We start from the raw sequence: 12,643 nt of genomic DNA on the forward strand, positions 1-12,643 counted from the left end.
TTTTTTGTTTCCACTTATAGCGCCGACCTTCCCCCAATCTCTGAAACGCGACGCTATCTTGCGCACCTCACTCCCTTCGACGAATCCATTAATGCCACCAAAGCTAGAGCTTCAAAGCGTCAGTTCTGAAATCCCCTTCCTCCCCAGCGCCGCAAAACCGAAGGAGCCGGCAAAGGCCCACGAAGGCACGGACACAGTGAGAAAATGGCTCAGTGTATGCCAAGCCTAAACCCTCCCAAAACCCTCAAACCCAGAATCCAATTCACCAACCCCTCTCTCTCTTCGATCTCTTCCTTCAAAACAAGACCTCAATCGAAGAAGTTCATGGCTATTTCTGCCTCAGTTATGTCGAGCCAAAGCCAAAACCAAGACCAGCCACGACTTTCATTGGACACCCTGATCAATAGCAGTCGCAAAGACGAACTTTTGGACCCAATCAAAAGCTCTCTGTCCCATTGTCTCTCGGAAACCAACCTCCACCTCACAGTCCCTGGCCTCAAATCCAAAATCAGGGGCAAGGTAAAGCCTATTCGAGGCAAAGACCAATACTTTATTGTGCATTGGGTGAGAAAATAACTTACTGCACTGTTTTTTTTTTTTTTCTTTTTTTAACAGGTTAGAGATATTTATGACAGCGGGGATTACCTTGTTCTTGTCACGACTGATCGGCAAAGTGCTTTTGACAGAATTCTTGCTTCTATTCCCTTCAAGGGCCAGGTCTTTTTCTTTTGATTATTTCTCTCTCTCTCTCTCTCTCTCTCTCTCTCTCTCATTTATTTATTTATTTATTTTTATGAGATTTTTATTTGCTGGTTTTAGTTGGAATAACCACGGCAAAAGAAAGTTGTGTTAGCAAATGAATTAGTAAGATATTTTTCATTTTTCAGGTTCTTAACGAGACGAGTTTATGGTGGTTTGACAGAACCCGACATATAACTTCGAATGCGGTCGTGGCGTCCCCAGATAAAAATGTTACAATTGCAAAGAAATGTTCGGTTTTTCCTGTTGAATTTGTTGGTGAGTTATTACACGCATATTGATTTCTATGCGTGTAAATAATAGTAAGCATAAAATTATGGCCTGTAACAGTCATAATGAGCTTCTAAGAATTCAATCTAATGTCAAGTGGTCTACTTTCAGAAAACTGTCCTTTAAAATTGATCTTCTGGCTAGTTGATTGGCTCTTTCTTTTATTTTTATTTTTTTAATTTCTCTTCTAATCATGGGTGCATGGTAAGTGTAGGCACCCATGATTAGAAGAAAAAACTTTCTTACCTTCGAAGATCAGGTTTCTTGTAGCCATCCTTTTCCATTTGTTTGTTAGTCCATCAACTCTTCAATTGACACCGAGTATGTTGCTAATTTGTAGTTAGAGGTTATGTGACTGGAAGTACAGACACATCATTATGGACAGTCTACAAGAATGGTGTGCGAAATTACTGTGGCAATGTCCTCTCAGATGGTGAGATTTGAATTTGTATATTGCTATCCTTTTTATCTTATTGTACCCCACCCATCTGATGGTCTCTGAACATGTTATAAGGCTTGGTAAAAAACCAAAAGCTTCCTGCCAGCATACTCACACCAACAACTAAGGCTGCAGATCATGATGTCCCTGTGACTCCAGATGAGGTTTGATCTCTTTAATATTATTTGTCTCTACTGTTTCTGCTTTAACTAATTTTCTAGTTACAAACTACCCTAGTTTTGAAAGGGAAAGGAAGAAAGACAGAGTGAAAGAAAGAAAGAGCTATCTGCTGTTAGACAGATGTACAAAGTAAAATTTGAAAGTCTAAACTCAAAAGCTTGAGATTTGTGCAAAAAAAGTTATAGTGAACTGTTTTCTGATGTCATTCTGTTCATAAAATTAATGAATTAGGATTCTTACACCTGTTGGAAGTGAAAAACAGGTGGAAAGCATATCTATGCAATCAAAATATTTTTATGGCTAAATTATTCTTGTAGCTGGTCATTTTGTTTCAAGGGCATATATAAAACCTCTTACAGGTCTTGCGACACAGTGAGCTTGATATTTCAATGGCTCACTGTTACTAAATCTCTCTTACTAAATACTTATAAAAAAAAAAAAAAAAATTATGGCTAATCATTGGTGGTTTTTGATATTATGTCTATTTTTCTGGTATATCTGCAATGTTACGACCTTGGTATCACATCTCTCTCCTCCAAAGCTTCACTAATATTATTTAAAATGCTCCCTTTGGGTGCATTCTAGTACTTAATAATCAACGATGTTTTCCATTGACAAAAAAAAAGTATGTATTTATTATTGGTTTCCTTAATGTCATTCAATCATTCAAAAAATAACTGCTCAAGCAAGGTCTGCTCTACTGACCTTGGTGCCACACTATTTTCAAAAATGATTAGAAGAGATGCTTAAGATTTAATATTTGAACTCTTATTGCAGGCAACCTACTTGGCAATCATATTTAACTATGACCTGTTTTAGCTAGTTACTTGTGGGTTGTCATGTAATCTTTCTTGTCCTTTGACCTTACGTGATTCAAATGCAGTGCTCTTGGATACAGATTGCAGATCTCTGGGTTTTTTATGTTTGAAATATGGGGGATTTTTTTATGTAAATGCTTAGGATGTTGTTTTCTGGTTGTACTTGTATATATATATTTGTATTATTTTATATTATATAATATACATGCACACGCAATATATATTTAAGGGGCTAGTGGTGGTTCAAATGCTAGCTTTGTAATTTTGGTTTCTCTAACCAGTTTGGTTAGTTGACTTACGTGATGCCTTCGCCTCACAGATAGTTAAACGTGGACTGATGAGTCAAGCTGATTATGATGAAGCAAGTAGGAAAGCACTAAGCTTATTTGAATATGGACAGGTAATTTGCTTGTGTTGGTAAGCATTCTTATGGTCAAGACTCAAGAGCTCATTGAAAAATGATCGTTCATATATTGGGACTGCATTAATCGCAGTATAAACTTTGTAGAATGATATGTTCTATTTAGCATGGTTACTTCCTTTTTCTGGGCTGGTTTTTGCGCATGCGTCCAGATGGAAGGACCATAAAGTATAGCATAATGGATTAGCTCTGTTATTTCCTATGGCAAGTAGGCTCCAATTCAGTATCTAGTGTATTTGTAGCGTCAATGAGTGTTTGAATGCCAATTTTGTTGAAAGGAAAAAGTGCCATGCATATCATTTATTATGTCACATCTGTCATTTTTTTTTTTTTCGTTCAAATCCAAAATTTAGAAATAGATTATTTGTCAACCAAATCCATGCTTTTGTTTCTGCCTGTAACTTTGGATTGTCATTGACGCCTTGCTTTCATCAACATCTCCCAATTGGTTTCTTTAGGAATTAGCTTTTAAATACGCACATTTGGGCATATCATTTATTGGTAAGTTTGTTGTGGTTCTAGTCTTCCTCGAAACTTGAGCTCAGATTGTGCCTGAAAACACCCAAGAGCTGATGACTGGTAGTTGCACAGAAGTAAGAATTAATGTTTCCATTGTAATTAAACCATGATATAGATTAAATCAAATAGGAAGAATGACTTATGTACTAGTTGCAGAAGAAGATAGTTGAGAGAAACTTTTACAGCCTCCGATTATTTGTTACCTTAACCTTTCACTTTACTCCCTCTTTATGGTATTGATGTGACGTGCAGAAGGTTATGCTTCCTAACAATTCAAAAGTAAAATCTTTGTGTCCTGACAAAACTGAACACTTGGTCATGCAGTTGCTACTTTTAGTATTAATTTTTTGTATCTTGCCTTACAATGTGGTTTCTATATGGGCTTCTTTATACTGGCGAAGTTGACTGGCTTAATCATTTGGTTAATATTGCAGCGTGTAGCTTTGGAACATGGCCTGGTTTTGGTAGACACTAAATATGAATTCGGAAAGGGACAGGATGGTTCAGTTCTTTTAATTGATGAGGTTTATCATCTTCTTTAAAGCATTCATTTCTCTCTCTCATTAGATACACTCACATTAACACAAAAGTAATACTATTGTGATTGGATGACATTTCTTGTTTTGAAATTCTAGGTGCATACTCCTGATTCAAGCAGATATTGGATTGCCCATTCTTATGAGGAACGCTTTCAGAATTCGCTTGAACCTGAAAATGTTGATAAGGTGTGTTATTTGTTCTGTAATGTTTGTTAGTTATCTCTGTAGCGTACTTATGTGTGTCTGTTAACGTCAGGCTTAATGGATGTATATATTTGTCATGTTCAATATGCCTGTTTCAGTCTAGTAAAACTGTCTCTTATGAACTACTAAAGCCGACACTATGTTTATTATATAGGAGTTCTTGAGGTTGTGGTTCAAAGATAACTGCAACCCATATGAGGATGAGGTAATTCATGATATCTACCCCTGTTGATATTGCTTCTGGAGTTTGTGGATATGCATATGCATCTAATCTCACCGTGGTGATACAATGTTCAGGTCCTCCCTGATGCTCCTGAAGACCTCGTTTGTGAACTAGCTTGGCGGTATGTCTTTTATGTTATTTACCATGGTTCAGGTCATATAAATTTTCTATTAAGTAAATAACGACAAAATGATCCAAGCATATATGCTCATGTCCAAAGGAATGATGCCATTGTAGCCATTAATAACAGCACTTCTATTGTCTTTCTTCGGTCAAATAATGTCTTCATTGTTCAAATCTGGAGAAATATTTTGGAGCCCCATCAACTGCTTATTGTCTCATTGGTTTTAATGTATTTGCTTTGATCAATGTTTGATCTTAAGAGTTTTTTATTGGTTCGATCCCTAGCTATTAGCTGTCTGTAACTGGAATGCGAATGGTGTTGTTTATTCTGTGGTGTAAAATAAGCAATTATGTAGGCTGGTGAGGATAACTTGAACTGGGCATAATTTCCGGACCCTGCTCACAAATTTACTTGTAAAAGGTTTTACGAGGAGAACCTTATATATGATCTGCAGAGGAAAGAAAGCAAGCGAAGTAAAACTGTTTTTCTCACCTGCTTAAAGGATTTCCTCAAGGCTGTTTCTAGTTGGACAATACCCGGTTAAGGAAACTTACCGGGTGGTGACTGTTAACCTTCTGTGTGGGTTTTTTTAGCCCACTCTATCATTACATGGGCCTTAAGAGATTGTTGCTAATATGCAACTCATCCTTGGTTTTTGCATGCACGTGTGGGCAGCAATGTGTGCAGGCCTTGTCTTTTCATTGGTGGTGAACATGTTACTTTGTCAAAGAGCTACTCAACTTCATCATGATATAGTTGATCATCATGTTCATGATTGAGCCTTATTTCCAATAATGCTTGTGTAGATTATTAACCCTCTAGGATTGTGTATGCCAAGTTTCGAACTTTTTGTATTCAAATGTATATGTCATTCATTTATGTTGAGAGCACTAATACTATCCTATAATGACAGATATATATTCTTGTATGAGACGATAACAAGCTCAAAATTCGAGATGCCATCGATTGAGGTAAATCAATGACAATATTCTTATTGTTATGTATAGTAAATACTAAATGGTAAAGTAGTTTTGTTTTTTTTTTAATGTTTTTTCCATGCAGGAGCCAATACATGATCGAATTTCTCGAAATGTTGCCCAGGCGCTGTCATCTCTGCAGTAATTTTAGGTTTAACATATTGGTCCGGTGGATTTCTTGCTAAATAAGCGAGAGAAGAAAGCACAAATTTTTTTTACAAAAAAATGATGGCCATTTGGTCTTCGGAAGCACTGCGAGTTGCTGATGCTGTATGGAATTTTCCGTCAGGGGAGAAACGTTTTCCGTCATCTAACTAATGAAGTGGGCACAGCCAAACAAAATTATCCGCAAGCTTACTAACTTATATACATAAAATGATAAAAAAAAGTGTCATCATTTGCTTCTGACTGCTCGGATTTTTGTTAGTTTATGCAGTTCCATTAAAATAGGAAATATTGTTCACCTTTATTTTGGTTTGAGGGAGGCGTTTACTTTTGTCTTTGCTAATTTGCAGTTAGTTTTGATTAGGGTTAATGATTTTTGATACGATTCGTGAATTTAATATGAATCTAAAATGAAATTAGGGGGTTAGGGTTGGGGGTCTAATTTGTTTAATTAAATGGGTCGAGTTAATGTTGATTAATAGTTTTATACTTATTTCTTGATACAATCCAAACATAACCCGTTACATTTAGGGTTAACGAACCTAATACGAAATTAGCAGGTTAAGGTTGAGGAGTATGATTTGTTTAATTAAATTGGTTGGGATATGATTAATTTTTATAATTTTATACTCATATCTTGACAGGACTTGAACTCCCGAAGTCTGCAACTATTGGAAAGCAAATCTTTTCAATGTGATTTGGTGCATTTTTTTTTTGGGAAACTTCAGAAAACCCCCCTGAAGTTTCAGCCGATTTGAAAAACCCTCCATGAATTTTCAAAGCTTTCACTTAGACCCCTTGAACTTTGGTTTTCTCTCACTTTAGACCCCTTTAACATTAAACTACGTCGTTTTGGATGTTTTATACCCATTTTACCCTTCCCCAAAACTATGTCGTTTTGTGTCCTAAAATCACAACACATATCCAGCCCAAAACGACGTCGTTTTAAGCATAATTTTTTTAAAAAAATTTAAAAAATTAAATAAAAAAAAAAAAAAAACAGGGGTGGCCACCACCCCTCTGGGGGTGAAGCCACCCCCATTGTATATGGGGGGTGCTCGACCATACTGTAAAAGGGGATGGGGAATTGTTTTTGGGGGTGGCGGGACCACCCAAAGTGAGGGGTGGTTTGACTCCTGCTGTCACAGTATTATGGGGTGGCCCACTCTCCCAGGTGTTTTTTTTTTTTTTCTTCAAGGGGTGGACCACCCCATGGCCAGGGTGGTGGGACCACTAGACAGTGGCTCACCACTTCCAAGTGGTTTTTAAGTTTTTTTTTGTTTAAAATTTTTTTTAAATTTTTAAATTTTTTTCTTTTTTTTTAAAAAATAAAAATTAATGCCTAAAACGACGTCGTTTTAGGCTGGATAATTTTAGGACACAAAACGACGTAGTTTTGGGGAAGGATAAAGGCTGGATAATTTTAGGACACAAAACGACGTAGTTTTGGGGAAGGATAAAATGGGTATAAAACATTCAAAACGACGTAGTTTAATGTTAAAGGGGTCCAAAGTGAGAGAAAATGGAAGTTCATGAGGCTTAAATGAGAGTTTTGAAAATTCAGGGGGGTATTTCAAATCGGCTGGAACTTCAGGGGGGTTTTCTGAAGTTTCCCTTTTTTTTTTCCTATTCAATGTTGGGGAATGGGAAAGGGAAAGGGAAATTACTGGAAAATAAAACACAAAGGCGATAAAGTTTTCTAAAGAACAAATTTAAACCACCAAAAGATGCTATAATAAAAGGCAAAGTTCCGTAAATGAAGTGCATGTGTTAATCCTCTTGGGACGAGAATTTGATATTTTCTTTTAGTTTTAAAAGAGAAAAAACTAAAATAATAATAATTTGGAAATCTGCCACGATTGCGACCATCTTGGACTGCCAGTGCTCAACTTCATGGCAGCGCATGTGGATTGAGTCTATCAATCAAGCAACTTGAACCGGAAAAACACCCCATCCCACTTTCCCATCTCTCTCGAGAAATGAGAACATAATTAGCTTAATTGACTCATTCAACTACTTGAATTCTAGACATCTTTAGCTGGAAAAAAGTCTATGGAAGCCAATGTTGAATTTCCAGATATCTTTAGACCGGAGGACAATTCATGGAAGCTTTTCGAATATAATAAATTAAGAAGAGTAACTTGGACAATTAAGACTTTTCTTCAAGCATGTATAAATTATCACAACACAGCTTGGACACCTGCTTTGTAGAAATTATTGACAATGGCTGGAGACACTGAAGTTGTTAGGGCATTGGGGAAGCCCTTCTGCCCTCAGGGTTAAGTGGGCTTTGAAACTGAAAGGGATCCAGTACCAGTATGTAGAAGAGGATCTCCAAAACAAAAGTCCCATGCTCTTGCAGTACAACCCTGTTCACAAAAAGATTCCCGTTCTTGTACATGATGGCAAACCCTTGGCCGAGTCCGTTGTGATTATTGAATTTATCGATGAGGTTTGGAAGCAAAATCCACTGCTTCCACAACATCCGTATGAAAGGGCCAAAGCGCTGTTCTGGGCAAAATTTGCTGATGAAAAGGTTAGAAAAGAATCCACACTTTCTACAATTTGAGCTTATAGCTATAATATGGATTAAGATCTCCAACAATTTATTTGTCAAAATTAATTGTAATTTAAACAGCAATTGTAACAATTTATTAGTTGCCGGATGAGTGAAACACTATGTTCTTTCTCCTCAAACCCTCCATAGTCTCCCTCCAACGGCTGCCATGGGCTCCTCATCCCCTTTCCCCTGTAAATCCCTTCTCCTCCTCCCCCCTCTCCTTCATGCCTCTCCGGAGGCTCAAATAGCCTCTATGGAGGCTCTATCCGCCTCTTTGGAGGCCTTATCCAACGCCTTTGGCGTTTTGGCACGTGACGCCTCTATTCTTCCGCTCTGCCACCTTCAACAGCTGCCGTAGGTCTCATGAAGCCATCTTTCATCTCACGGCGTCCCTTGCCGGCGTGTAGTCATCATGTGCTGGTGAGTGGCTTACACACGCCGATCTTTAATTGTGTACCTACTGCTTCCCCCAACCTCGCCTTCGACTGATACTACTGTTTTTAATTTTATTCGTTTTTATGTTCTATTGTAGTTTCAGGGCTTTAGATGCCCTTTCCACCTTTCTTGGTGCTCTTTCGTTTGGTTGCAGATCGTTATGCGGTGTCATCGATCTGGACTCTATGCTGGTTTCCCTTTTAATTAGCTTTGATTCGACCTTCATCATGGTTCTCTATGCTCCCCTAGCTCTCTTTCCCTACTGCAGTTGTATATTTCTTGTGTGCACTATCTTTGGTGCACCTTGTCAAACACCTTAATTGGTGGCCAAGTTTCTTGGTCTTCGTGCCAAGAAAATATAAGGCCGCGTATTTTATTTGATGCATTTCCTCTTAATTTTTGTTTACTATTACTGATGTGATCGTTTTGGGGCTTATTGTTGGGTTGCCTAACCCTTTGTTGTTTGTTGTAATCTCTTGTTTTATCTATTAAAAAAAAAGAAAAGAAAAAAGAGCAATTGTAACAGAACTCATATAAGATCTATCTGTTCAAATAAATTTTGGATTGCTTAGCCACCTACTTAAGAGATGGTCCTATAAAAGCTCTTTAACAGTTGCTGCATAAGGATCTCTATTCATGCAAAGCATGTTGGCCAGGACCGGACCCAAAGACCCACAAAATTCATTTCAAAATTGATTATAACATTTTTACTTTTTACATCACATTAATAACTTTTTATTGCTATTTAAATAAAAAAATCACTACAAAATAATTTTTATTTTATTTTTAATTTAATATTTTTTTCTCACATCAATCAAATCTACTATAGTTTCGGTCCACTCCCTTTTTCAAATCTTTTGCCAAACACCCGCAGTTTCCACCTAAGCTAGCCAACCAGAGCATAGAATACTGAATTCTTGTTTCAAAACATTATTAAAACAGTAATCAATCTACTCTATTCAGTGTGTGCCAGCAATAATGACTGCATTTAGCAAAACGGGGGAAGAGCAAGAGAAAGCTGCGAAAGAAGCCGCGAGAATTTGAAGACTCTAGAAAGTGGTCTCGAGGGGAAGCACTTCTTTGGAGGCGAAACAATAGGCTTTACGGATATTGTTGTTGGCTGGCTTGGATGCTGGGCTCGAATAGTCGGGGAAATCGTGGGCATCAACCTGATTGATGCAGAGACCATGCCTTTACTCGATGCTTGGTTTCAAGAATTTCTTGAGGTCCCTATTATCAAAAAGAGTGCATGCCACCGCAAGATAAATTGCTAGAGCTAAACAAGAGCTTTCACAAAAATTTGACTGCTGCATCGAATTGAAGTCTAAATAATATCTCTGTACAAATGCTTGAGGGGTGCCTGCATATGGTGTATGAAGGATTGCTAATGGATTATGTACAACAATAAATAATAGGGATTTGCTGTTTACTCATATCATGCATGTAAACAATTTCCAATATTTGATGAATAATATTTGCAAAATTATTTGGCATCTCTTGCAATCACAAATGCAATGATGTAGTTTAACAAAATGATTACAGGGACAGTAATACCTCTAGGTTGCCATAATATCGCTGAGGGAAAAGTGCCCAAGTGACATTTGTCTTCCAACATCTACACAATTTTGTTGTACAAACAGCAGAACACTCTAGGTTAGCTTCAGCATCAAACATTTACTTCATCTAAACAATAAAGAATCAATTTCCCTGAGCAAAAGGACCGTGATTGTCATAGATAAGATGTTATGCTTTCCTCTTCTAGAAAATCATCAGCAGCACGCATCAATTTTTCTGCGCTTATGAATAAAGAGACAATCCAAAAATATGAATCTGTTCTGCCGGTCTTTGAAAGAAGCCATCAGGACTTAAATCTGTAAGAATGACTTTACTTATGCATCAAAGGCTTGAACAAGGGCAGAGATCTCATCATCCATCTCAATTTTGCTCTTCTCCATCATCTCAAAGATGTCAAAAGCTGGTCTCTTAGCACAAAGATGCATTCTAAGCAACGATTTATACAAAGGTAAACTCACAAGGCCTCTTTGATGGATAAACCTGATAAACCAATCTGCGTCTTCGAAATTCTCATGCTTCTCAAAATACTCTGCCATGGCCATTAGAATATCATGGGATGGCCTCCAATCACAATGCTTCAACATGACACAACCTTTTCTCAGGGCACTAATGGCTTTGTCCATGTTTTGGCTTTTCACCCATCCCTCTGTGAGAATCTCCCACGTCTTATAATTTGGACAGCCGCCTCTCTCCAATGTGCGGAGATGTAATGATTCAGCTTCGTCTATCATTCCATTCCTCACATAAGCACCTAGAAGGACATTGGAGACTCTTATGTCATAATTCCGGCAACTAGATTCCCATTCCAAAAAAATTCTCTCGGCCTCCACAAGATCGCCTAGCTTCACCACGCATGAAAGTACACACATATAATTGGCACACGTGATTTTCCCACCAACTTCTTTACTACCCTTCCAGAGCCTCAAAATTCCCTCCTTATCACTCAAAGAAGCATATTGCGTGATGAGGAAGAAATAACCAAGACGGTTACAATTAGATAGTTTCTTTTCTGCATTCCTAAGGACCAAAGTAGCTTTGTCAACAAGTCTCGCTTTTATATACACATTAGCTAAAGTAGAAAGGGTGCTCCATCCCACTTGTACATTCTTATCATTCACCATTTCTTTGTAAACCATTTCCGCCGAAGCAACGCCGAATACCTCACCACACGCACTGATCCATATGTTATAGGACAGAAAATTTCGAGGTACATTGTTTTGCTTCATTTGCTGGATGACAAGGGGCACTTTCTCACACCGAGACGTGGCCATATACAGCTTCATCATCTCGTTAAATGGATGAGGGGTTACAAGCAGCCCCAACTCATTCAGCTTTGCCATGAGAACCTCAGCTTTCTCAGTGTCCCTCTGTTCGACATAAGCATGAAGAAGAGGGAGACACGCAGCTTTCCGTGAAGCAGTGTTGGGTAAACTCTTAAAATACTCTTCTGCCTCTCTTAAACCGTGCAATCTAATGATTGATTCCAGTTTGACGGCATGATCGACCGGCGACATTCGAAAACCGTTTTGGGTTTCCATCCATGTCAGTATCTGTATCATTAAACAACCATCTCATACATTACACCATGAATTGCCTACTAATAACAATAATTAGCATCAGTTTTTGGGATACGTGGAAGGATTTTGACCCAACAACCATAGTGACCTAACACTGCTAGCATAACCTATAATTAGCAGTGACACATAATGTAAAAAGTTGAATTTGTTTTTGTTTTCCTGATTGATTGTATATAACCAAGAATCAAGATCGCTTACGAAAATTGGCACCAAAAACAAAAAGACAACAAAAAGATTATAGAAATAGGTGTTAAGAAGAATCACCTGAAGGGCGTGGCGGTAGCGTTTGGATTTCAAAAGTTGTATGGAGATGCGTCGAAGTTCAGAGAGCGAGAGCTTGTGGCCGTGGTCGACCCGATCTTGAAGCAAGGGGGTGGCGCTGCACCTGGGCGATTTCAGCTTGAAAATCTCGCTCTTGAGGTCGTCCTTGCCGACGCCAGACTGTGCGAGCGGCGATGAGTGTGAGGATATGGCTCTCCACAGACTTGTTGCTCCGAATGGACGATTGATGCTGCGTTTAGATATAGTTTGTCAGAACTGAGAAGCTATTTCTCAGAGAGAGATGAATGTGGAGCCTACCGTCTTAGACCGGCGAGGAGCGAGCGAGCCGCCATTAGAAACCAGTTGTTTCAGCGGATTCCAGACGGTGCCCTTTTCGTGGAGTATTTTGTACAACTAGAGAATGTGGCGCTCGGGATCTGGGCCTTCCGTTTATGTGGGTCCCAAAGAACTGACGGCCCGGATCCATGTCCACTTGTCCAGAGCAAGGTCAGATGAAACGGTCGCCGTTTACTTACCCTCAGAAAAATGGATAAAACGAAATAAAACGTCGCCGTTCTAGTTTTCCTAAGCCCCTAA

At 38.4% G+C, this 12,643-nt stretch overlaps 2 protein-coding genes and 1 pseudogene across 3 annotated transcripts; 2 read left to right on the forward strand and 1 right to left on the reverse strand.

Moving 5' to 3' along the window:
• Positions 1-5,973, forward strand: LOC132189607 (phosphoribosylaminoimidazole-succinocarboxamide synthase, chloroplastic). The gene is made up of 12 exons (XM_059604354.1): positions 1-519; positions 616-717; positions 888-1,017; positions 1,370-1,462; positions 1,544-1,632; positions 2,786-2,866; positions 3,841-3,930; positions 4,042-4,131; positions 4,304-4,354; positions 4,447-4,493; positions 5,410-5,467; positions 5,559-5,973. Exons 1-12 carry the CDS (start codon positions 205-207, stop codon positions 5,616-5,618), a joined length of 1,206 nt encoding a protein of 401 aa, XP_059460337.1. The 5' UTR covers positions 1-204; the 3' UTR covers positions 5,619-5,973.
• A 1,889-nt stretch (positions 5,974-7,862) lies between these two features.
• On the forward strand, positions 7,863-9,954 carry LOC132191026 (glutathione transferase GST 23-like; annotated as a pseudogene).
• On the reverse strand, positions 9,903-12,454 carry LOC132190408 (pentatricopeptide repeat-containing protein At5g27460). Of its 2 annotated transcripts, XR_009441130.1 has the most exons (4): positions 12,365-12,454; positions 12,050-12,296; positions 10,188-11,758; positions 9,903-9,993 (listed from the first exon to the last, which is right to left on the reverse strand). XR_009441130.1 is itself a non-coding variant. In XM_059605387.1 (3 exons), exons 1-3 carry the CDS (start codon positions 12,397-12,399, stop codon positions 10,523-10,525), a joined length of 1,518 nt encoding a protein of 505 aa, XP_059461370.1. In that variant the 5' UTR covers positions 12,400-12,454; the 3' UTR covers positions 10,072-10,522. The 2 variants fall into 2 exon arrangements, 1 of the variants encoding a protein (XP_059461370.1); XM_059605387.1 differs by lacking the exon at positions 9,903-9,993 and having other exon boundaries at positions 10,072-11,758.
• Positions 12,455-12,643: the final 189 nt, after the last annotated feature.

This window comes from Corylus avellana, chromosome ca8 (assembly GCF_901000735.1).
Source record: "Corylus avellana chromosome ca8, CavTom2PMs-1.0".
Taxonomy (NCBI): domain Eukaryota; kingdom Viridiplantae; phylum Streptophyta; class Magnoliopsida; order Fagales; family Betulaceae; genus Corylus; species Corylus avellana.

Excerpts from the sequence above, each read along its gene's own strand:
- LOC132189607 (XM_059604354.1), top strand. The coding sequence starts at position 205 with ATGGCTCAGTGTATGCCAAGCCTAAACCCTCCCAAAACCCTCAAACCC. Across the intron at positions 4,355-4,446 it reads GCAACCCATATGAGGATGAG|GTCCTCCCTGATGCTCCTGA; the intron begins GTAATTCATGAT and ends TACAATGTTCAG. Across the intron at positions 4,494-5,409 it reads GTTTGTGAACTAGCTTGGCG|ATATATATTCTTGTATGAGA; the intron begins GTATGTCTTTTA and ends CTATAATGACAG.
- LOC132190408 (XM_059605387.1), bottom strand. The coding sequence starts at position 12,399 with ATGGCGGCTCGCTCGCTCCTCGCCGGTCTAAGACG. Across the intron at positions 12,297-12,364 it reads CTCCTCGCCGGTCTAAGACG|CATCAATCGTCCATTCGGAG; the intron begins GTAGGCTCCACA and ends ATCTAAACGCAG. Across the intron at positions 11,759-12,049 it reads GCTACCGCCACGCCCTTCAG|ATACTGACATGGATGGAAAC; the intron begins GTGATTCTTCTT and ends TTAATGATACAG.